We start from the raw sequence: 23,051 nt of genomic DNA, 5'->3' as shown, positions 1-23,051 counted from the left end.
CGGTGGTCGCCCGTCAGTATCCGCCTAAAGATCATCCACAGCCATGCATGTTGTTCTCGAGCACATTCAAGAAGCATTTCATTGATGGACTTCAGGCTCAAAATCATATCGCTCACATTTGAAACCCTTAACTTTACTCCGCGGCTCATAAGACTTTATAGGACTTATTGTTGAATTTAACTTTGTCTTGGTTTTTGCGTGATGAAAAGATGACGTATTCTGCTCCTCCCAGAGAGGTTTATTCAGTTCTCTCCTCCTTCATTCACTTCCGTGGAGAGGCATTGGTTCTTAAGTTACTGCCAGCCACAGCCTAAATGGCTCACATGTTACTATCATTTATATGTTGAGGCATCTGACAATCAATATTATTTCGAAACATCATTAGCCTCCCCCCTACTCCCCTACTCCCCCCCAACCTCTTTGTGTCTGTGTGTACGTGCACACCCCTAAAAGTGCACCCTGAGGCTGGAGACCAAAAATTCACACAAAGGTGAGGACACTTGTCTAGATAACACCAGGTAGTACGGTAACTTGTGTTGTAAGAACAGGTGCACCCCCACAACGCTCACCAAAATCATCAGTAAAACCAAGAAGCTCCAGACTGGTCACAGCTGATAGCAAAGAGTAAGAAGAAACCTGCACTGCACAGATGTTTAAAGCCCCCACAGAGATCTAGTATAAGTCAACCAGAAGAGCCCACCACACCGCAGAAGCTGAGGGACACCGAACAGACCTGAAACCCAAGCAGAGCACTGGCCAACGCAACCCAGGTGCCATGCCCACTCCCAAAGGTGCAAGACAGCCATCCCCAAAGGAGCCTACCTGAGTCCCAGTCTCCGGGAACAGAGCGGCACCCATCCCAACCCAGAGAGCGGGGCGAAGAGACAGAGTACCAGGCCGGCAGGGAGGACCCGGGCCTGCACCACACAGGACAGCACAATGTATACAGATTAAGGAAAAGAGAAGGTGGCTCCAGGACCCATCAGCTCTGTGGCCCACTGCTGTCGAGCAGTGCATCAGCCTAGACCGACAGAAGCATAGCTAGTGGAGGATAGTCCAGCCAAAAAGTAACAAATGCATGAACTCGTTTTTCAGCATCACTCTGAGACAGGATGCAATACTGCAATTCTTTGTTGAACCCTTTGAATTAAAGCTTCGGTTACATATTGGTGTTTGCTGGTGGAGGCAAAACGACAACATATTCATGGAAACCAAAGATATGATGCAGACTAATGACACGTATTTGTTTCATCCACACTGAATATCAAAAGAAATGCTTTTAAAATGTATCAAGCAGTAAAATCACTCGAGTGGCAGATCACACACATGCAGCCGTTTCATCTGCAGGAGCCCTTCTTATGCTGCAGGTCTGGCAGCATCGCTTTAAAGAAGGCTGCAGTAATGAATGAAAAGACAGCGATGTAACCAAACATTGTTATTTTATTATCATAAAAAGTAACACAATCCCCATTAGGCATTACATACACTACAACAACAGTAACACCAGTACGACACATCAAAGGGACTTTTGGATATTATAGACATTTTTAAAAATCCCTCCTTTTTATTATTTAAATTGTTTCGACTAGTTATAACAGATGAACATAATTTACAGGTATGACATATTGTCACCATTAGAAACATTGTTATTGTTGAGAATCTCCAGTCTTAAAAACAACCGCTAATGTTGAGGGAAGACATTTCATGGACTGTCACTGTAGAAACAGGGATTGTGCTGGAGAAGGGTTGATGTAAGGCCACTGGGCCAGGCGACAATGTGGAGGCTCGGGGTAGGGAGCAGTGCAAACATTAGAGATGAGAGACACGTGTTCCAGCAGGCACACAAAGCCCCATTTCACTGGTGGAACAAAGAAGGACCCCGCTGCTGTGGAACAAGAGCTAAAAACCTTCAAACGTGGTAAAAGAGATGCAGAGATTCATTTCTACTATTGAGGCTTCAACCTAGCTGTGACAGTAAGCCTAAGGTTTCTGTATCTGCAGGGACAGGACTCACTCTCAGTGGTGAAGGTGGAGCAGTGATATCGGGACTTATTCTCATCTTTCTATAGTCTTACAACGTGGGTACAAATGGCACAAACAACCTATGTGTAAAAGTATAATTGGGACTAAAATCCTAGTGTAAAGGTAGTAAGAAAAACTACCTACTCTAGGGAAAGAGCAGAGACGAGAACCTTATTACAGAGATAAAGGATGTTTCGCAGATTTGTTGAATAAAGGTGACTAAAACTGGTAAAAGTGGTAGAAACCTTCAGGCATGATTGACTAAGGGCTACAATTCTAGAATACTTAACATTGAACACTCTGTTCCAGAGAACAGAACATCCCTGAGGGATACAACCCAAGAACTGCAGGGGACCCGATGTAGAACAACACAGGGGAAAATGCAAAGACCAACAAATGACGTCAGTTACACAACAAGTGAAATGTGGATGTGAAATTGTTTTTTAATGAGAACTTTTCTGAAAGTCAGCACTGGATGGAGTAAAGGAAAAGAACAGTGACGTCGACACTTTGATATGTAGTGTGATAGTATATTTATGGTGCCCTCTAAAAGTCAACTGGAATCCAACACGAGCAGCTTTTACTCCACACTGTTCATGTGTCAGTTGAATATGCCGTATATACACAGACGGTAGGGTGAAATATCACTGTACCGTTAACCTACTCTTGGAGAGCACTGAATACATGTGTTTGTAAGACATTCGCAGGCTAGAGGCTAATGACAGTGATGTTTCAGACTGTCTTTCGCTTCTATGGAGGTAGTTGGTATAAGTAGAGAGAAACTTACCGGATGGCAACAGTGAAACAGAAAAAGGGATGAGAGGAAATCACTGCTAAAACACTACAGAGGTTGTGGAACCCAATTTCAAGCATGATTTATAACAATTTTCAAATGTAGCTTTTAGTTCACACATCACTGTGACGTAGTCAGGTGCTCCACCTGCCAGTCAGTCTGGACTCTGTGCTGCTGGCCAGTAAACGGGAGAATGGTCAGTGCCAGAGATATGCAAGCACAGCAGCCGTATGATACTATAATCTCACCATATTGTCTTCATTTTTAATTATAGTCTCGCTGACCACAAAACATCTTAGCACCAGGAGTGAAGAGCTCAAGGTTTTGATTCAAGCCGTTTGAAGACAAACTGAAGTATTTATAAACTTGATAAAAATATAAATCGGCGAAAAAGCTGTGCAAAAATACTAAAACTGTCAAATCCCTGTCTTTTTCTCTGTGTGTGTATACCAGACTGGATGCTTTGTTTGTTAGAGCTTGCATTCTGTGTTGGACTCTAAGTCACTACAAGTGCAACTGCAATGTTGTACATGGCACATTAACATGTAGCACAGACTTTGCTGTTCTCACACAAGGATTTATAACGTGAACTCTCATGCACTTCCTGTCTCTGGAACGTGGGCGGTTATTTTAGTAAACAAGTAAACGTTGACCCCTCATGTCCACTGATTAAAGCCGTTTCACATCGAGGAGTCTAAATTTTGTTGTTTGATTCACTTGTTCAGAGTTTTTTCCTTTATTGTGTTGTCTTGTCGAGGTAGTATTTCCAACAACGCGCTGCTTATAGTCTCCAGATTGTTGGTGGTGGTTACTGTGACTAGAATGACGATATCTGTATTATAGGAGGAAAGACGAGCAGTGAAATAAGCCGTAATAACGCCTGTAGAGCCTCAACAGCGTCTAAAACTCATCTAATAAATACGTCCAGAACCTGAATGAAATGAATCTCAACAAGAAAAGCGACTCAGGATACCAAGAAATATTTCATGTTACCTACACACATAATATACTACACAAATGTAGTTGTCGGTGTAGAGTATTGTAATGTATAGATTTATAATGTAAATCTGATCACTGATTTTGGGGGTTTTTCCTCTATGAGACTGGACAAGGGACTCTATGTCCACTGGACTAATAAGACAGTTTTTGGATGGACTGTAGCCAATGGACATGAAGGGTAACAAAAAGAACAAAAGGTAAAAGTCTGTAATCATCAATCTCATCTCTGGACCTGCAGCCGTCCATGTTTAACTGCTGCCTGCACAGAAACCGCCAACAGTGTCGGGGAGTTCAGATGGGCACCATAGACATAAGAAATGCTTCCATACATTCTACAGAAATGTTCTCGTATAAAACAAAACAACTGTCCTTTATAACCACTTCACATGTGTTGTTATGTTTTGGAGTGATGATAAAGGTTTTTATTGCCATTTTCTGTGGCACTGCACCTTAAAGGGTGTTGCCATTGGCAAATGTTATTTGAGGGCAAACAGAGACAAGTAATGAGTAAGAATTGGTTAGTGAAACTCTGGGAACCCCTTATAGGTCAGGAGGACTGATGCGTCTCAGGGTGTAATACCAGTTGACACCACAGGAGGGGGTTAAGTAATCTTAAGCAGCTGAATGGGCGTGAAAATAACATAACCTGAGATTACAGATTATCCAAGCATTCAGTCACTCGCTCAGTCACTCACTCACTCGAACCCACACGTATGAAAAACACAAAAGCTGTAGTGTGTAAACTAGAGGCTAGAGAATGACAGTGTGCAATATCCTGGTGTGTGTAGTTCTGTGTGAACGAGCTGCTTCCTGGGGATCTAACTTCCTGTCTGTCCATCCATATGTGTGTTAGCAGGTATAATCACAAAGGACCTGTCACAGCTGCACTGCCAGTCAGTCTGTCAGCTTTCACTGTAACAGTCCATGCAGACTGATTTTCTGACCAGTCCACTGGCTCTGTGTTCTGCCCAGCCCTTAGTTCTGACCCTAGACGCTGGTGATTGACGCAAGGCAGGCACTGGGCTTCTGGAGTTTTTCTGGTTGGGTGCCAGCAGGTTCCGGAATGGCACGGAAGGAGAAAGGAGGACCGTTTCCAGTGGTGATGTTGAGGTGGCCTGGGCTCAAGGCCAGATTCTGCCGTCGGTTACTCTCCACTATTGAAGAGGTGTTAGATGCTAAGCTCTCTCTCGTTCTGCAGAGTGACAGAGACACAATTAGAAATAACACAACCATAAGAGAAGGTTCTTCAAGCTGACATTGGTGTGTGTGTGTGTACATATATATACATACACATGTGTTTGTGTATATAAACTACTAGTTAAAAGTCTGAGAACAGTTATACAGTTATTTATTGCAGTCGTTCAAGTCCAGTGAACAGCTTGAAATGGTACAAAGGTAAGTGTTGAACTGCCAGCGGTTTAAAACAAAGGTAAGGTCACCAAAACTGTAAAATAATGTACATTTCACAATTATACAAAAAGGCCTTTTTCAGGGACAACACGGGTAAACATTTTAAATCTGTTCTGCAGCAACGGAGGCTGATCAGCCTTGAAAGCTGCTGCTGTTACTTCCTACATGCACCGAGTTGGTCAGGGCTTCATCCTACAGCAGGATAAAGACCCCACACAGTCCAAGCTGTGGCAGAACCACCTCAGGAACAAAGAACAAGATGAGCTTGGAAACATGGAGGTCCAGTACAGTCTCCAGACCTAAACCCATCGAGCTGGTTTGAACTGGACAGAAGAGCGAAAGCAAAGCAGCTACAAGGTCCACATTCATGGGAACATCTGCTCCAGATGTGGGAGAAGATTTGATTTGTGTTGTAGAAAGAAGCCACGGCTGTGTTCAGCTGTTATATCACAGGGGGCGACTTTGATGAGTCAGAATATATTTGGTCTATAAACTGATTTTGATAGTTTTTTCACTCTAACTTCTTATTTGTCCTATGCTTTCATTTCAAAATGCAATGAGACATTAAACTGTATGATTTTCAATAAAAACTGGAAAAACTTTTGATTGGTATATATAGTAGCTGTTATTGTCATTATTATTATCTGCTAAACTGATATAACACTATAGCTACCTCAAATCTCACCTTCTATTGCACATCGCTTTTTGTCTAATTTTATTATTGTTATTATTACTATTATATTTATTATTGTGACCAATTTCATTCTTCATTTCAGAATCACTCAGAATCAGAATCCTGTGGTGACAGCCGACACAGTACAGACAGTAACTGACTAAACTAAATGAAATAACACATCACAGAGTTACATTTACAAAGGTATTGGCCTCTTTCCTATTTTTTGTATGTTTTTCACATTTAAATATTTCTTAAATGTTTCTTAAACTTAAATTTAAACATTAGACAAAGATAACAAGTTAACACAAAATGCAGTTTCTAAATAAAGGTTTTTATCATTAAGGGGAAAAATTGAGTCCTACATGGCCCCGTGTGAAAAATACAAAGAGCTCAAATATAAATATCGCACAAACACAAAGTATCAGAATGAAAGACTTGTTGTGCAACCTGAATGATCTGAAGGATGACTTGTAGAGGCTCCCACAGGCTGGCTGGGATGGGCAAAGGAGACTCACTAAAGCTTTGTGTTTGCAGTGATCCAGAGTAGGATGGCACGGTTGGCTCCTTCAACTTGAATGGGCTCAGAAAAAACTGACCCCCTCCTCAGAGGCTGGAAGCATTTTGTTTTTCTAATGGAGGCTAAATCCTTGTGTTCAGCTTCCTCCTATAAAATGTTTGCAATTTTACTTAAAAAAGAATAAAATAAGACTTAAATATGTTTACCCAACATGAAGAAGCATGCTACGCTCACTAGTGTCCACAGTGATTGATGCTCTACCAGGTGCACACGGACCAGACCATCAACAAGAAGCTCAGTGAGAAGGCAACAATTGTTGTGCAGTTATTAAGAAATGAAAGAAATATTAAATTCCTATAAATCACCTTCTGTCTTGAATTCCATCCTATGAGGTAATTATGTTCAAAACAAACTTTATTTTCTAGTAAGAATGTACTGACTTTACTCACATATGTAGCACATATGTAAATCTATTGTCTGTTGCTACGTTGCGGACGGGGCCTCCACACCTAAACAGGAAAATGAGTCATTGCTGTTGTGAGCTCCAGTCAATATTACAGGCTGTGGTCAGCTGACCTGTGGTGCTGCTCCGACGTGCTCTTTGTGGATTTACACAACTAGATGTAAGCAGATGTTTCACGGGCTGTCTTAATGGGCGATCGTGGCTCAAGAGTTGGGAGTTTGCCTTGTAATCGGAAGGTTGCCGGTTCGAGCCCCGGCTTGGACGGTCTCGGTCGTTGTGTCCTTGGGCAAGACACTTCACCCACTGCCTACTGGTGGTGGTCAGAGGGCCCGGTGGCGCCAGTGTCCGGCAGCCTCGCCTCTGTCAGTGCGCCCCAGGGTGGCTGTGGCTACAATGTAGCTGCCATCACCAGTGTGTGAATGGGTGGATGACTGGATATGTAAAGCGCTTTGGGGTCCTTAGGGACTAGTAAAGCGCTATATAAATACAGGCCATTTACCATTTATTTAATACCAGATGGTAAATGAAACTAAGCGTTATCAGCCTTGCACGTGTCCTGTCTACAGGAAGCGGTGTCTGAAAAGGGCTGGGAAAATCATCAAAGACCCCAGTCACCCATCACATGGACTCTTCACCCTCCTGCCCTCTGGGAGGCGCTACAGGAGCCTCCGGACTAAGACCACCAGGTACCGGAACAGCTTCTTCCCCACAGCTGTCAGACTCCTGAACTCTGCCTCCTGACATCTGACCCACGTTAACACATGGACTGAACACACACACACACCCACAATGGACAACTGTACCCTCAAACACACAATAATAACATGGACTGAACCACCACTCACAACCACTAGCACTTTATATAGCCTCTGTAGAAACTATCCACACCCTCACTTATCTTAACTGCACTACTGTATAGCTCTGTGTCAATAATCATTCTGTACATTCGATAATCTTTAATCCTACAACTGTTTACAACTTGCATAGTTCCCATTTCTGTATAGCTGTATATCTCAGATTCTGTAAAGTTATTTATTTCATATTCTGTATAGTTTTTCATATTTATATCCTGTTCATATCCTGTACATAGCTTGTACTCACTACAGCCTGTACATACTTATAGTTATAGAATATTCACAACATACTTCATACCGTGTACATTATAACATACCATAATAGACCCATTTCTGTAATATACTCACATATCTATATTATTGCTAATATATATTGTAATATATCTATATCACTAAAGCACTTCTGGATGGATGCAAACTGCATTTCGTTGCCCTGTACCTGTGCATGTGCAATGACAATAAAGTTGAATTCTATTCTATTCTATTCTTATCTTTCTCCATCTCTGAGTTGGCTCTCGTTCTTTTGTCTCATTGGGGAAGCTAGCAGCTGTACTTTTTACTAGCAACAAGCTGCACACAGTTTGTATGCTTGCTGATATTTGTTGATCTGATAAAAACGTTGCATTTAAATTACCCGCAACTTAAAAATCAGAACTCCATCTTTGAGCGCTCCTCGTCTGTCGGGCTAGCTAGATGCTGAAGTATCGTGACCACAGCTTCTGGACATCCGCACTAATTCCAGTGTTGACAAGACCAAAAGATAAACCACTGGCCCACTTTTAACTTGTAATAAATGATGCATAAATGACATCGTTTTGTCTCTCTCGTCTCTGTGTGTGCAATAGCCCCATGGTGGCAGATACATCATTTGGATCGACTCTCATGTGCTACTGTTTAGACTCTAATGGTTCTAATGTTTGAAGCAGTGCACTGACAGGAAGCACAACTCCCCTCTTAAATCAAAATGTAAGGAGTCCATGTACAAAGCTGTCAGAGAAATAAATACTCAGCTAAAGTACAGATACCAGAAAACTGTACTTAAGTACAATTAAGAAGTACTTCAGTACTTCACACCTCTCAATGACTTTTTAAGCAGTTCATACAGTATCACAGTCAATCGTGTTGACTAATGTATGGAGATCTGCCACTATCAGAGCAGTGATAATGTAACTGTAGGATCAAACCCTCGGTCCTATGAAATGCAGTTATCACATCAACCTTTTTTACTTAATAAAGTCTGAGTGGCCAAAGCTGTCATTGTGAGTATCATCAGCATGCAGTATCAAAAAGCTGCTGTCAGGGTTTAGCAAAGAGCTGAGGTGCCAGCTTTGTGGCTGTAAGCTCTCAGTTAAATTAGCATGATGATGCATTTACAAAAGCTGAAGAGGGTGAAAGAAATCTTTGGTGACCTAACAGTGCGCTGGTTCATGTACAAATATGTAGTCAGTTTACTCCAAGGGCAGCTTGTGAGTGTCAAACATTAGAGTGCGAAGGAGTAACTGTGCTAACAAAAGGAATACAGTGTAAGCAGAGGTTTTACACTCTGTACTGTTGCAGTTAAGGAAAATGAAAACAAGTCACTTCACTATAAAACTGGACTCGCCTGTTAGAAGTGTTTGGTAACTATGTGAGGTCTTTGGCACTGAAACTCAGGAGCACCGTTACAAACTGTTCCACCTTAAACATCAGAAATCTGTGTGTAACAGCTGACCTGTCTGTGTGTGTGTGTCTTTGTGTGCGTCTGTGTTGATAAAAGAACATGTTAATGATGTATCTCTGTACAGCTCTTAAACTTTTCATTAAAGTTGAGCACGACTTGGTTTCAATGAAACAATAAAAATGTCCCAAACTTACACAAATCACATTTTTATGATTGATTTAAATATTCTCCGAAGGGAAACTCCTAAAAGTAAATAAAGTGCCTTGAGGCCAGCCAACACAATAACTGCATCCACACCTTTCAGTTCCAAACAACTACTGGCCCTCTTTATGAAAGCCTGACAGAAGCTTTTTAACGTAAAAAGCGTGTTTTGCTGTGGTGCAGAGCGTTAGTAAATCTGGCCCTTGGACGTAGCTATTTTTTGCAGTTGACCTCATTACATATTTATTTGTAGGAACTTCTCTTTCAGTGCCATGGGGGGACCATAACAGAAGATGCATGCAGGCAATCAAGATAGTTTTTAAAGTGAGCCAGTGGATTAGTAGTGGATGTTTAACACAGTGAGAAATGAGTCCATAATGCACACGAGCAGCCCCACAGCTCAGCACCACACGTGCAGTCTCTGAGATCTGTGATATACATCATTCAGCCTGGTGTCAAAATGTCTTATACACTGTTATAGTCAGACATTCATTTCATACTGACTTTATTAGATACCTCAGCAGGTCAAACACACAGTAGGTCTGTACCTTTGATTTGTCAGACTTTCACTGGATGACCTCCATAACACAAACCAAAAGGAATATCCATCCCCAGCAGGTATCCACTACACTATGGTGTCCCACTCCAGATGATCTAATAACAATGCAATTGATAAATGCAGTATAAGAGCAGCTTTTACATATGTGTCTCAAGGTCAATTCACATCAGTTAGAGGGAATTAAAGGGTAGGGCTGTGCGATATGACCAAAATCTCATATCCCGATATAAGACATCTATCGTCCGATAACAATATAAATCACACAAATGTAACATTTTCTGTAAACTCTGTGAATCTCCACTTGTGTGAAGTGTTTCCAGCTGCGTGTCATGTGGAGTCGAGTGTTTTAACCGATGCATGAAACGATACATTTTTAGACACAAGTTGTAACGGCGCCGTTTTCTTTGTGAGTATTTATTACACGGCGTGCTGCGGGGAGAAGCCTGTTCTAACGTTGGAGTCTAAGCTTTATTTTTTAGCACCTGGCGGCTCTTTTTGCTTCTCATCTGTAAATAATCTGCTCTTTCACGTGATTCAGTTTATTTTGAAAAGTCTCAACAGGATCTTGAGCTTTATTGTGAAAGGTTTATGTGGAACATAAACAAGCGAACACGCGATGCTGTTACCATCGTTGTTGCTAACGACAACGCATAAAAACAGGCGCTTCTGTAGTGTGGTTATATTAAATATAAGAGAAAGAGAGACGTTTAATAAATGAATACAGCCTCTACAGTGACATCAGAACCATGAACAAATATTGCTGTAAACAGTTTATTTTGCGACACCACGAAACAAACGATAGCGTAAAATGAAACGACAGACGTTTTTATATCGTCATCAGATATACATCGTTATATCGAACAGCCCTACTAAAGGGGAATAATCACGTTTAGAATACAAGAATAAGATTTTCTGTTAGGAACTGTTTGGGAACGTGCCCGGATCATGTGTGTGAGCTCTGCATCTGACAGCTTAGGTGGAGCACAGGGCTCATGAAGAAGGTTGCTGCAAACTATCCATACATTTTCCTCCACTTATGGAAGTCAGGAACGTGGTAATTTGAGATTAAATATCACTGATATCATTTATCTACACTTGATAAATGTAAAATGTCTCAATTAGATACTAAATTATAAAGTATATAGATTGACGAACAAAGGCTTAATCTGGGGTTTTATTATTCTGAAGTGCATCCACCCCCCATGTACAGTGTTGGTGTTTATGGCTGTAGTGTGTACAGTATAAATATTCTCACCGTGGGGAATTGAATCCACTGTCAACAGTGACCGAGCTGGAGTCCATACTGTCCAGCCGAGCAGAATGAGCTGACTGCTGGTTCTGACTGGGCTCCGGAAGGTTCTCTTTGACACCTGGGAAGGCAAGCGTTCTTTCAAACCTCCTCTGCAGATCCCTCTCTTTCTCTCTTTCCAGCAGCCATTGCATGGTTCCTGCTCCACCTCCTCCCATGACAGCAATGCTTCCTCCAGGCTTCTCATCCTCTCCTTGACTTTTCGCGCCTCCGTCTTCAAGTTCATCATCATCTGAAACATTGTAGTAGTCAAAGTTTGCATCTGCAGCACTGGATGTGGGTTCAGTCCCTTGTGATGGAGCAGATGATGTTGCCAACAGAGGCTTAGGAGCATCGAAGGCTTCTTGGGAATCAAGAGCATCGCAGGATGATGACAGATTTGAGGAGGCAAGGGCTGTGGGTTTTCTCAGAGAGCTGTAACCTGGCAAAGGCAGGCTAGGTGGAGGTTTGAAGAGCGTATCTTTACTAAAGATCTCCTTTCGTTTCTCCTGATTAGAAGAGGTGCTGTGGGCAGGTCGTCCATTAGAAAGAGGGAGGTCAGGGATAGAGAGGGGTATTGGTGGCAAGCTGCTGCCCTTAGGTCCCACCTTTGTTAAGTCCTCCCTATTTTCTGGTGGATGGGATGTCTGTCTATCAGTCTGCCTGTCAATACTACCTGGTTTTAATCCATCATGGCTGTTTTTGCCCAGAGTTCCCAGAGGAGCTGTTGATGTGAGAATAGCCTCAGAAGATCCAGGGCATTGGAAGTAATCATCGGGAGAGGCAGAGTTAGGCAGTGGTTTTGGTGAATATGCTGGGAGACTATCCCTGCTCTTACTCTTCTCCAAGTTCCTGCTCCCATCCAATCTCAGGGAATCCCCAGGCACCTTAGTGGAAGTGGGTGTGGCACGAGAGTAGTGAGAAGAGCTCTGATTAGCTCGCAGGGTGCCATCATCAGTATAGTAACGGCTCCGGTCATCATAATAATCGGGTGGTCCAATCAGTCCAGCTCCAAGCGGACCTTTAGAGTTGTCCATTGATCGGGAACGTTCCTTGGCCTTGTTGCTGCGTTCATTTCTGGATTTCCTCTCCTGGGTGTGGGAGTGCGAGCGGTGGACCTTAGAATGGTGGGCTGATTTGCCGTGACTTGGCTCAGGGAAAGGCATTTCTGTGCGTCGCTTGGCAAGCTCTCCGGACACATCCCACTCTGGAGTAACGGGCAGGTGTGAGGAGTCAAGAATGTTAGGGTTGCTGTGTGCCAGGTGGAGTCGGGCCCTTTGCCGCTCCATGGCCACTGCCTGTTCCCTTGGTGACCGAGCCAGTGAGCATGAGTAACCTCTATAGTCCCTTTCGGCCAACTCTAAATGGGAACTGTCACTTGGCTCACAGCGAGTAGTCCTTGTCTTACTATGCGAGCGGCTAAGTTTGGTCTGGGACTGCTTTCTGTGTCTACCCCCACTTCTTCTACTTCTGGAGCTGTGATTGGCCGACGATGCTTTGCTCCTCTGAGCACGCTCTTCTTCAAGACGCTTCATGACTGCTGTGTGTCGAGCAAGATTCTCCACTGTGAGGTCAGGATTGATTCTACGGATGATCTCCATCTCTACGTGGCGTGGCAGCTGGCTGGGTACGTCCTCATCCCGTAGCGGCCATTCCTCGGGGGGGAACTGTGCAGAGAAGGTTGCAAGCTGCTTGGCCTTATCTTTCTTAAAACTCAAGCGAAACAACTTCAAACCAAACTTTCGACTTCCTGTAGCACTAGCTCCAGCTTGTTTCTCTATGTCTGCAGTTCCTGCTACCCCTCCTCCTGCTGCGCCCCCACCTCGGTGCTTGTTTAGTGTATCCGTCTTGAATGGGAACCCGAGTGAACTGCGGCTCTTTTCAGTGTTCGCTCCTGCTTGCTGAGGGGGTGTTTGTGGGGAGTGAGGTACCGAGTACGCCTCCCGGTGGTCTTTGGGGGATCGCCGCTGCAGGGTGGTGTGGTGGCTAGGGGGGTCGTCTCCACGATAACTGTTGTTGTAAAAAGAATCCCCACCTCCCCCGCTGTGATTCTGGTTGGACTTTGGGTGTGTTCGCTCTCGCACACCCCCGGAGGTGGAAGGGGTTATGGTGCCAGAGAGAGGGGAGGTGCACTGTGTCTGCTGATGCTGCTGCTGCTGGTTCTGATGTTGGTGTCGGTCAGCAGAACGCTCTTCCAAGTGATACCACTTGGAGCTAGTTCGGATTAGGCTTGGAGTAATGAAATAGGTTTGAGGAGTTACGATAAAATATCCATCAGGTGTCGGGTAGATCTTCCGCTCACGGACCAGCATGTTCAGAGTATGGCGCAAAACCTCCTCCGTTGGTGTAGGTACACCTGACCAAAGACAGAGACATGAAGCAGTAAGTCCACTGGCTCTTTACAAAGACCTCATTTAAACCCGCCCCCTAACATAATTAACTAAAAAACAAACATACAATCCAGGATTTTTATTAATCATACTATGTTTAAAAGCAAAAATTCCCTTGCCACAGAAATGTTATTGTTTGGCCCACACGTGTACACTAAAAGCTCTAAAGATTAGTTCCAGAGTGAAGATTTGAAATAACTTCAACGTCAGTGAGGACAGAAAAGGTTTCATTTTGCAATATCAATATCAAAGGTATGTACCTTTACCCCCTTTTTCAACATCAGCCAGTATTTCTGACTAAAGTAATATTTCTACCTGCTAACCCAGAACAGGTTAGTGGTATAACAGATAACCTGTACCCTGGAGAGGAAATGGCATCTCACTAATTTAGATCTTCATTTAGCCCAGAAAAATGTTTATTGTAAATTGTAAAGCTAGGACATCTTACTATTCATTACTGATTAAAGAAAATAATAACAGCCGTAGGTTTCTTTTCAGTGAGGGAGCCAGTCTGACAAAGAGGAAGAATTCTGTTGTGCCAGGCACTCCTTTAACCTTAAACAGCAATGACTTCATGAATTTCTTTACAAATTTTAACCATTTGAGGAAAAAATTATACATCTCACAGACGTATCATTATATACAGCGGCATCCAGTACTATTGATCTTTACAGAGACTCTATAGTTAATTTCAGTAATCACTTCCTAAAAAAACCCATCAACATGAAGTCTCAGAAAACTGCTCAAAGAAGACCTACTATTAATAAATGCTTCAATCTTAAATATGATCAAAATGGCACCACATGCCTTTAAGGTGGGAATTCATATCCATATCGCGATATAATCTGAAGCATGTGCAGTAACGATATATATTGCAATATATTCTTTTCTTCTGTATAACGTATTTCGCTACCTTATCGTGGTGGAGGGGTTTGTGTGTCCCAGGGATCCCAGGGGCTATGTTGTCTGGGGACTTTTGCCCCCTGGTAGGGTCTCCCATGGCAAATTGGCCCTGGGTGAGGGACCAGACAAAGAGCGATTCATAAGACCCTTATGAAAAGGACACCGAGGGAACAGTTTACCCTGCCCGGGATAGGGTTACCGGGGCCCCGCCCTGGAGCCAGGCCCGGGGAGGGTGCCCGAGGGCGAGCGTCTGGTGGCCGGGCCTTAGTCCATGGGGTCCGGCCGGGCACAGCCCGAAGAGGAGACATGGGCCCATCCTCCCGCAGGCCCACCACCCGCAGGAGGCGCCATAGGGGTCGGGTGCATTGTGTGCCGGGTGGCGGCCAGGCTTAGGCTGCTGCCCCCGCGACCCGGCCCCGGACAAAGCGGATGAAGATGGATGGATGGATGGATTCTTTTCTTCTGTATAACGTATTTCCCACACTATAAGGCACACTTAAAATCCTTTAATTTTCTCAAAAATCGAGATTGTGCCTTATGTATGAATTCTGGTTGTGCTTACTGACCTCGAACTGATTTTGGCTGCAGAAATCTGTTAAAAAATGTTTTAGTACAACTTTGGTTGATAGATTGTCAGAGCATTACGGCTGCCGTAGTGAGGAGCTTCACGGAGTATCTGGGTCCAAAACTCCGTCAACTTCAGGTCCCAAAGTCAAACAAACGCTGAGAGTTAAAAACGGTGTAAATTCTTTCATCTTTAATAAAATCATCAGCGTTGCTGCTTTACCAGGTGAAACTATGAAGTTTAACGTCCAGGCATCCATGAAAACAGAATTTATTAAATTTAACGGAGTTAGAAGTTAGCAGGAAGTTAGCTCGCTAGTTTCCACCTAAAGATGACATACCATGTTCTGACAGAGATTTCTGAGAAAATTCAAACGTACAGCTCTGCTATCACTTCCAACATAAATGAAGACAGAAAACTAAACAGCATGACGTTTGTAGGGTTACTGAAGTTGGGCTAGCTGGTATATAATGTTGTGCTACGTGATTGCTAGCGACACAGCTATGTTAGCATAACATTAGCACAGTGAAGCTGGAGGATGAACGCCAACTTTTTTCCACTCGATAAAAGTTAACGTGAGGGATTCTGGTGGTCAGGGACAAATGCAGTCGCATAGCAGGATGCTGTACACGGGCCAAACTTCAGTCAGGAGAACAACTGAGATTATTCATCCACAATACGAGGTTAGTCATTCATATACTGCAACAACATGGGAACAGAGCAGCTGTGAGAGAATTCAACATTAATGAATCAATGTTACGGAAGTGGAGGAAGCGCAGTTTTTGGCTTTCCCCATATTTCAAAAGTGCTTCATCTTTGCTATGACTGTCGCCCGCCATAATTTGTAGATGATAATGGTTGTAGCCGCTGCGATCAGTGTTGCCAACTCCTCAGTAAGGAAAATCGCTATTGGTTGTCGTAAAAGTCGCTAGAAGTCGCTAAATGACATCATCGCCTAATTTGCATAATTGGTCATGCTAATCTAATTGTAACCTGTGTTGTTAGAGAGAGAAATAACATCGTGGAAGAGACATAAAGTGAGTAAAAAATGTCCTAAATGCAGTTAGAGTTTATTTAGAACTACAAATTAAATTTATTTTAGCAATTATTGTTTTTTTTAATGTCACAATTCCAACCCTGCTCCTTTACCCGGGCTTGGACCGGCAAAAGTGACCCGAAATAGGCGCTCTGGTGGAGTTACTTTGTGTGTGTGTTTATAAGTAGTTTTAAACCTTGTGTTCCATAAAACAGCATAAGAGTAAAAGAAGAACAGACTGCGTTACAGCACCCGCTGCTTGTTGAGAGTAAAAGCGATACGTGCTTTCACGTCTTTTTTAGAGACTTTTTTTAGAAAAAAAGTTGCTAAGGGGTCTGAAAACTCGCTAAATATAGCGACAAAGTCGCTAAGTTGGCAACACTGGCTGCGATGCTTTCGACCAAAACAGGGGCAGCTTGATGACATCATCAACATGCGCTATCGCGATATAGTCAAAATCTCTATCGTTGGCCAAATTTATATAGTTTCTATCGTATATCATTTATATCGCCCACCCCTAGTGGGAATAATTAAACAGCTTGATCCAGCTGTCTGAACTAATTATACGCCAATCTATAAAGTTCCTTTTAACCCAAATGTTCTTGAAAGAGTAGTTGTAAAACAGCTAACTGATCTTCTGTAGAGGAAATGTTTAGTTTAAGGGTTTAAGTTGGGTTTCAGAACTTATCACAGTACAGAATCAGCAGCAAAGATTACAAATCATCTTATGGCCTCTGACAGTGGAAGCAAAGTCACTGCCTTTCTCTAAAACCACCGATGGTTTTAGAGAAAGGCAGTGAAGTAGGTGTCCCTGTCAGCCCTTAGGAATCGAATGCAGTCTTCTACAGATCTACACTCAAGGTTTGCAGGATGATATGCTAACGGCTCTCTACCCTGACAAAACCGCACACAGCCAATCTGGTGTCACATGGCTGCTATGAGTAAACACCATGAGTATTACTTTACCCATTGTAAATAACCAACATCATCATCAGTTTAAGTTTATGGACTGGTAAACAGCACAGGAAAATCTGTTTATTCTTTTTGGGTTACAAAAATGTACCCTGGAGTGAAAAGTGATTCTATTTCAATCCTCATGGGATTTTCTCTGCAGTTTTTTTTATTGATTTTTCTTCTTTGTTCTACTTTGTTGCTTACTGTTACTTTTTCTTACCGTAACTAACCCCTCAATCTCCATGTTTCTCTTTTCTTTTTTAGCATCTCCTTCACTCACTCCTCTACCAGTCTGGAGTTATTACTGTCAGTTACATCATAGCAGCTTTTCACTGCATCCAGACTGATGCAATACAAGATAGACTGCATGCACAGAAACAGTGAGTGTTTGTTCAGCCACCTCAATCGTGCTAAGACGATGACCAGGTAGCGAGAGTAATAAGACACAGTGAATCGCTTGAAAAATTTCTTTGTTGAATTAGGAGGGGTTTAGTATGTTATGGTTCAAAGAATAATGTTTCATAATGCATGGTACACAATATGATGAACATTGCTGAAGCAGTGTGGGATCGTCTTGACAGAGAGAACAAAAGGCAGCCAACATTCAAAGAAGAACTTCAATAAGCCCAGAAAACTATTCTTGGAGACTACTTAAAGAAATTACAAGAAAGCTCACCTAACAGAGTTCAGGTGAGGTTGAAGAATAAAGGTGGTCATACCAAATATAAATTTTCAAGCTAATTAGAATTGTTTCACTGCCTTATACACTACCGGTCAAAAGTTTTAGAAAACCCCAATTTTTCCAGTTTTTATTGAAAATTATGCAATTTAGTTCAAGTTCAGTTCAAGTTCAAATTTTATTCGCCACATGCAGTGGCAGGTTACCCAGCAGTGGAATGAACCCGCCCCCCGACCTTACACACACAACACAGACATCACATGGGGATACAAGTCAGAGAACGGTTGCATTACAGAAAAAAACAGTGAAATGTACACTACAATGGGAAAATACAAGAGGAAAAAAAAGAGACCTCTACTCATGCTGGGCTACAGGAGGACAGCATGAGAACAGGAAACAAAAAACTCCTCTGCACAGAAAGCACATAAATGTCCACAGCACAACATTATGAAGCACGTGACCAGCAACAGAGGTGGGTAGGGGATGAGGCAACACAGCAGCCATCCTGCCACTGCACCGACTCTCCAGCGCGGGCCCAGACCCGCCTTGTGTTCCCAGGATGCAACAAGCATCGAAGGCATTGGAAGGGGAGGGGGGATGAGTGAGTGCTTATCAGTGTAAGTGTATATGTGTGTGCGTGTCCATAGTTCAGACAGTGTCCTTTGCCCTGCCAGGCTAAGCAAACAGACTGTGCTGGACCTCCATGTTTCCAAGCTCACCATCTTGTTCTTTGTTCCTGAGGTGGTTCTGGCACAGCTTGGACTGTTTGGGGTCTTTATCCTGCTGTAGGATGAAGCCCTGACCAACTAGGTCCATACCAGAGGATCCTGCATGGTGCTGCAGAATGCTGTGGTAGCTGTTCTGGTTCAGGGAGCCTTTGATGGTGAAGGAAACTGGACTCACTGACACCTTGACTTTCTTTGCAGGTTCTCTGTAGGACAGACCTACATTTATAAGTGTTATGATGGTCTGTCTCTCCTCCACTGTTAATTGTCTGTTTCTTGCCATTTCTGTAGCAACACTCTACTTTCTGCAGTACGATACTGTTCAACTGATGCTCACGAAGGTATGGTACCACAGTGTGTTCAACACTGCTTTATGCAGACAGAGGGGGCTGGAAGTAATCTAGAAAAGTTGGAACACCTGTAGGAATTAGTAGCACCATCTTTCAAGGCTTAATCAACCTCCATTGCTGCAGAGCAGATTTTAAATTGTTAAGGGGTGTCTGTCATGATCCTGGGTCCTTTTGACCCAGCGTTTTGTGTTTTCTCTTCGCGATTTTGGTTCTGTTCTCTAATTGGTGTTTACCCTGTTCCCCCCCGTGTGTTCCTGTTTTATTGTGAAGGTCTGCGTCTTATGTGAGTGTTTTCAGTTTGCCTCCCTGGTCTCGTCATGTTAATCACTCCCAGCTGTGTCTCCCACCTGTGTGTAATCTCCCTGTGTTCTCTGAGTGTATTTAAGTTGTATTTTCTGTCTTGGTAATCGCTGGTTCGTCTGTGTTGTTTCCCCTCGGTCTCCCCGTATGTATTTCTCCGGACCTCCCTGCATCCTCATTCTGGTTTGTCTTATTAGTTTACCCAGTTTAGGTTTCCGGTTTCATGTTTTGTCGCCACCGCTGTTTGTACTCACACCCCTGTAAATAAACACTCATCTGCACCAGAGCTGCCGCATTTTGGGTCCTATTTCATATTCCACACGGCTTGCCCCGGCAAACCGTGACAGTGTCGAACTCCAGGCCTCAAGGGCCGGTGTCCTGCAGGTTTTATATCCCACCCTTGGGTAACCTTACCTTTGTTTTAAAACTCTCACAGTTCCCTTTGTATTATTTCAAGCTGTTCATTGGACTTGAACGACTTGAACTGCAATAAATAACTGGAAAAACTGGGCTGTTCTCAAACTTTTGAAAAGTAGCGTATATTGTATTTCCATTAATGTGTGCACATTCAGTCATTTGAGAGTGTCGCAGAATAGAGCTGCTACTCTTGAACATCAAAAGCAGTGAGTTGAGGTGGTTCTGACATCTGACAAGATCCTCCTGGGCGGTTCCAGGCATGTCCTACAGGGAGGAGGCCCTGTGGACCTCTCTGCTGCCCCAGTCACCCAGCCCGGATAAGTGGGAAGAAATACCTGGGTGATGTGTTTCAAAGAATCTTTCAATGAATGAGAATGAGATCTATTCAACTCATTTTAATTCTGTTTAATTTATATAAAGCAAAATCATTAAATAACAGTCACCTCAAGGTGCTTTATATTATAAGGCAAAAACCCAACCATAACCATAATCCAGATGTATAACTGACTGATTATAATCACTGTGGCACATGAGCATTTATTCAGCTTCATTCAATCATTCTGGCTGGTTTGGAGGTGATCAAATGCTCACTACACTCAATGACAACTTCCTGTTGTGTCCACAATTTCGACACTCTGATCTCAGACTGAGGCCGATGTCTAATTGTTCCTGATAAATTAAAGTGATCAGTGCGTTGTAGGAAGACGCAACCAAAAGGCATAAAAAGGTTTTTTATGCCTTTTGGTTGCGTCTTCCTAATTTATCAGGAACAATCAGACATCGGCCTCAGTCTGAACTCGGACTCTTCTTCAGACTGGGCCGACAGCACCCAAGCTGAGATTGTGAGACGCCCGTTATTGTCAGGAACAGCAATCACCTCCATCAGCAAACAGCAGAGAGCACCCTGAGGGCGTCCATATCGTTGCTGTGGACTTTAAATGAGGCATGTTTGAAATGTGTAGAAAATGTGACAGTAACAGTTGTTCCTAACTGAAAACCTTGGATGATGAGTGGAGTGCAGGCTCAGATCAGAACTTGAAACTCGGCCTTCAGGCTGAGGGACAGGTCTCTATACAGCAATGCAAGAGCCAAGAGGAGGGGCACCAAACAGGCCAAGGTGGGAGGCAGGAGGAGGATATAGGGCCTCCTCTACAACAATAACCCCCTCCAGGTGTAGAGAGGGATCCAAGCATTCATCAACTCCAAAGGCCGGAGCCCCCTGACCGCCAAAAGCAGCCTCAAATTCACAGTGGAGCTCAACACCTTCTTTGCTCGATTTGAGACCACCCCTCCCCAGCACCCTCTACCCCCGAATTCCCCACCACCAACCCTCTCCCTCAGGAACATGAGGTCAGGAGGAGACTGAGAGCGATGAACCCGAAGCATCCCAGGGATGGTGGTTAAAGCTTGCGTGGACTAACTGGCAGGGATCCTTACCAGGCTGTTTGATCTCTCCCTGACTCATGCCATGGTCCCCACCTGTCTGAAGGCCTCCACCATCATTCCCATCCCCCAAAACACTGGCATAGACATTGTCAATGACTACATACATTCATAGTCTTCACGCCTATAGTCATTTGAGTGGATAGTGTCTCAGCACATCACCTGCTCCTGGATCAAAAACTTCTTGACAAACCGGCCCCCACATCTACCTCGCACTGTCACTCAGCATCGGATCCCCACAGGGCTCTCAGCCCCCTAGTTTGGTCTCCTACTGCCAGGGTTTTTGGTACACAGGGGCCACAACTGAGAACAGGAAGGCTGCGCAGAGGATAATTAACACTGCCCAAAAAAATCATTGGCTGCCATCGCTAGATCCTCCTGTCTCAGGAAAACCAGGGCCATCACAGGTGACCCACTGCACCCCACCCACCACCTGTTTGAGCCGCTGCCCTCTGGTCAATCAAGTCCCACACCTGAGACTCGCTAACATCTATTCTGTTTTAGCTATTAGCAAACTTACAGATGGAATAGCAAACTTCCTTTAATGTTTAAATCTGAAAGAGGACTGCAGCTATGACAAACCTGGCAACCTCAGCAACCTTTTATTCTAATAGTTAGCAACTTTTCCAGTAGGGGTGGGCGGTATAAACGGTATATGGTAGAAACGATTAAATTTGGCCAACGATAGAGATTCTGACTATACCGCTCTACTGCAATAGAGCATGTTGATGATGTCATCAAGCTGCCCCTGTTTTGGTCAAAAGCATGGCAGCGGCTACAACCATTATCATCTACAAATTATGGCGGGCGACAGTAATAGCAAAGAGATGAAGCACTTTTGAAATATGGGGAAAGCCAAAAACTGCGCTTCCTCCACTTCTGTAACATTGATTCATTAATGTTGAATTCTCTCACAGCTGCTCTGTTCCCATGTTGTTGCAGTATATTAATGACTAACCTCGTATTGTGGATGAATAATCTCAGTTGTTCTCCTGACTGAAGTTTGGCCCGTGTACAGCATCCTGCTATGCGATTACATTTGTCCCTGACCACCAGAATCCCTCACGTTAACTTTTATCGAGTGGAAAAAGGTTAGTGTTAATCCTCCAGCTTCACTGTGTTTATGTTATGCTAACATAGCTGTGTCGCTAGCAATCACATAGCACATCATTTTATACCAGCTAGCCCAACTTCAGTAACCCTGCAAACGCCACTGCTGTTTAGTTTTCTGTCTTCATTTATGTTGGAAGTGGCAGCAGAGCTGTACATTTGAATTTTCTCAGAAATCTCTCAGTCAGAACATGCTACATCATGTTTAGGTGGAAGCTAGCGAGCTAACTTCCTGCTAACTTCTAACTCCGTTAAATTTAATAAATTCTGTCTTCATGGATGCCTGGATGTTAAACTTAATAGTTACACCTGGTAAAGCAGCAACGCTGATCATTTTATTAAAGATGAAAGAATTTAGACAGTTTTTAACTCTCAGTGATGCTGCAGTGTACGTTTGACTTTGGGACCTGACGTAAACGGAGTTTAGGACCCAGATTACTCAGTGAGGCTCTTGACTACAGTAGCCGTGACGCTCCGACAATCCATCAAGCGGTGCGACTTCGTAGCAACCAAAGTCGCACTAAAACATTTTTTGACAGATTTTTGAGCGCCGTGTAGCACATAAAATCGGTTTAAGAAAATTAAAGGATTGTAAGTGTGCCTTATAGTGGGGAAAATACGTTATACAGAAGAAAAGAATATATTGTGATATATATCGTTACTGCATGTGCTTCAAATTATACCGCTATATGGATTTTAGGCCATATCGCCCAGCCCTATTTTCCAGCCTCTATAGT

The 23,051-nt window shown here is 43.4% G+C and overlaps 1 protein-coding gene across 4 annotated transcripts in view; it reads right to left on the bottom strand.

Annotated features, from left to right (window-relative positions):
- Positions 1-1,422: 1,422 nt before the first annotated feature.
- Positions 1,423-23,051, bottom strand: part of stox2b (storkhead box 2b) — a 55,475-nt gene continuing 33,846 nt past the window's right edge. For 3 of the 4 annotated variants that reach the window (XM_085414415.1, XM_085414431.1, XM_085414440.1), the window contains 2 exons: positions 11,410-13,798; positions 1,423-5,006 (listed from right to left, as the gene is read on the bottom strand). In XM_085414415.1, the coding sequence (XP_085270541.1) occupies positions 4,802-5,006; positions 11,410-13,798 (2,594 nt within the window). In that variant the 3' untranslated portion in view covers positions 1,423-4,801. Of the gene's footprint in view, positions 5,007-10,143; positions 10,250-11,409; positions 13,799-23,051 lie in introns of all 4 variants that reach the window. The other variant, XM_085414424.1, reaches the window with a different exon arrangement.

Source organism: Rhamphochromis longiceps, linkage group LG2 (genome assembly GCF_057381845.1).
Source record: "Rhamphochromis longiceps isolate RC_006_pf linkage group LG2, R_longiceps_female_GT1.1, whole genome shotgun sequence".
NCBI lineage: Eukaryota > Metazoa > Chordata > Actinopteri > Cichliformes > Cichlidae > Rhamphochromis > Rhamphochromis longiceps.
This window is presented reverse-complemented; position numbering and strand designations above follow the sequence as displayed.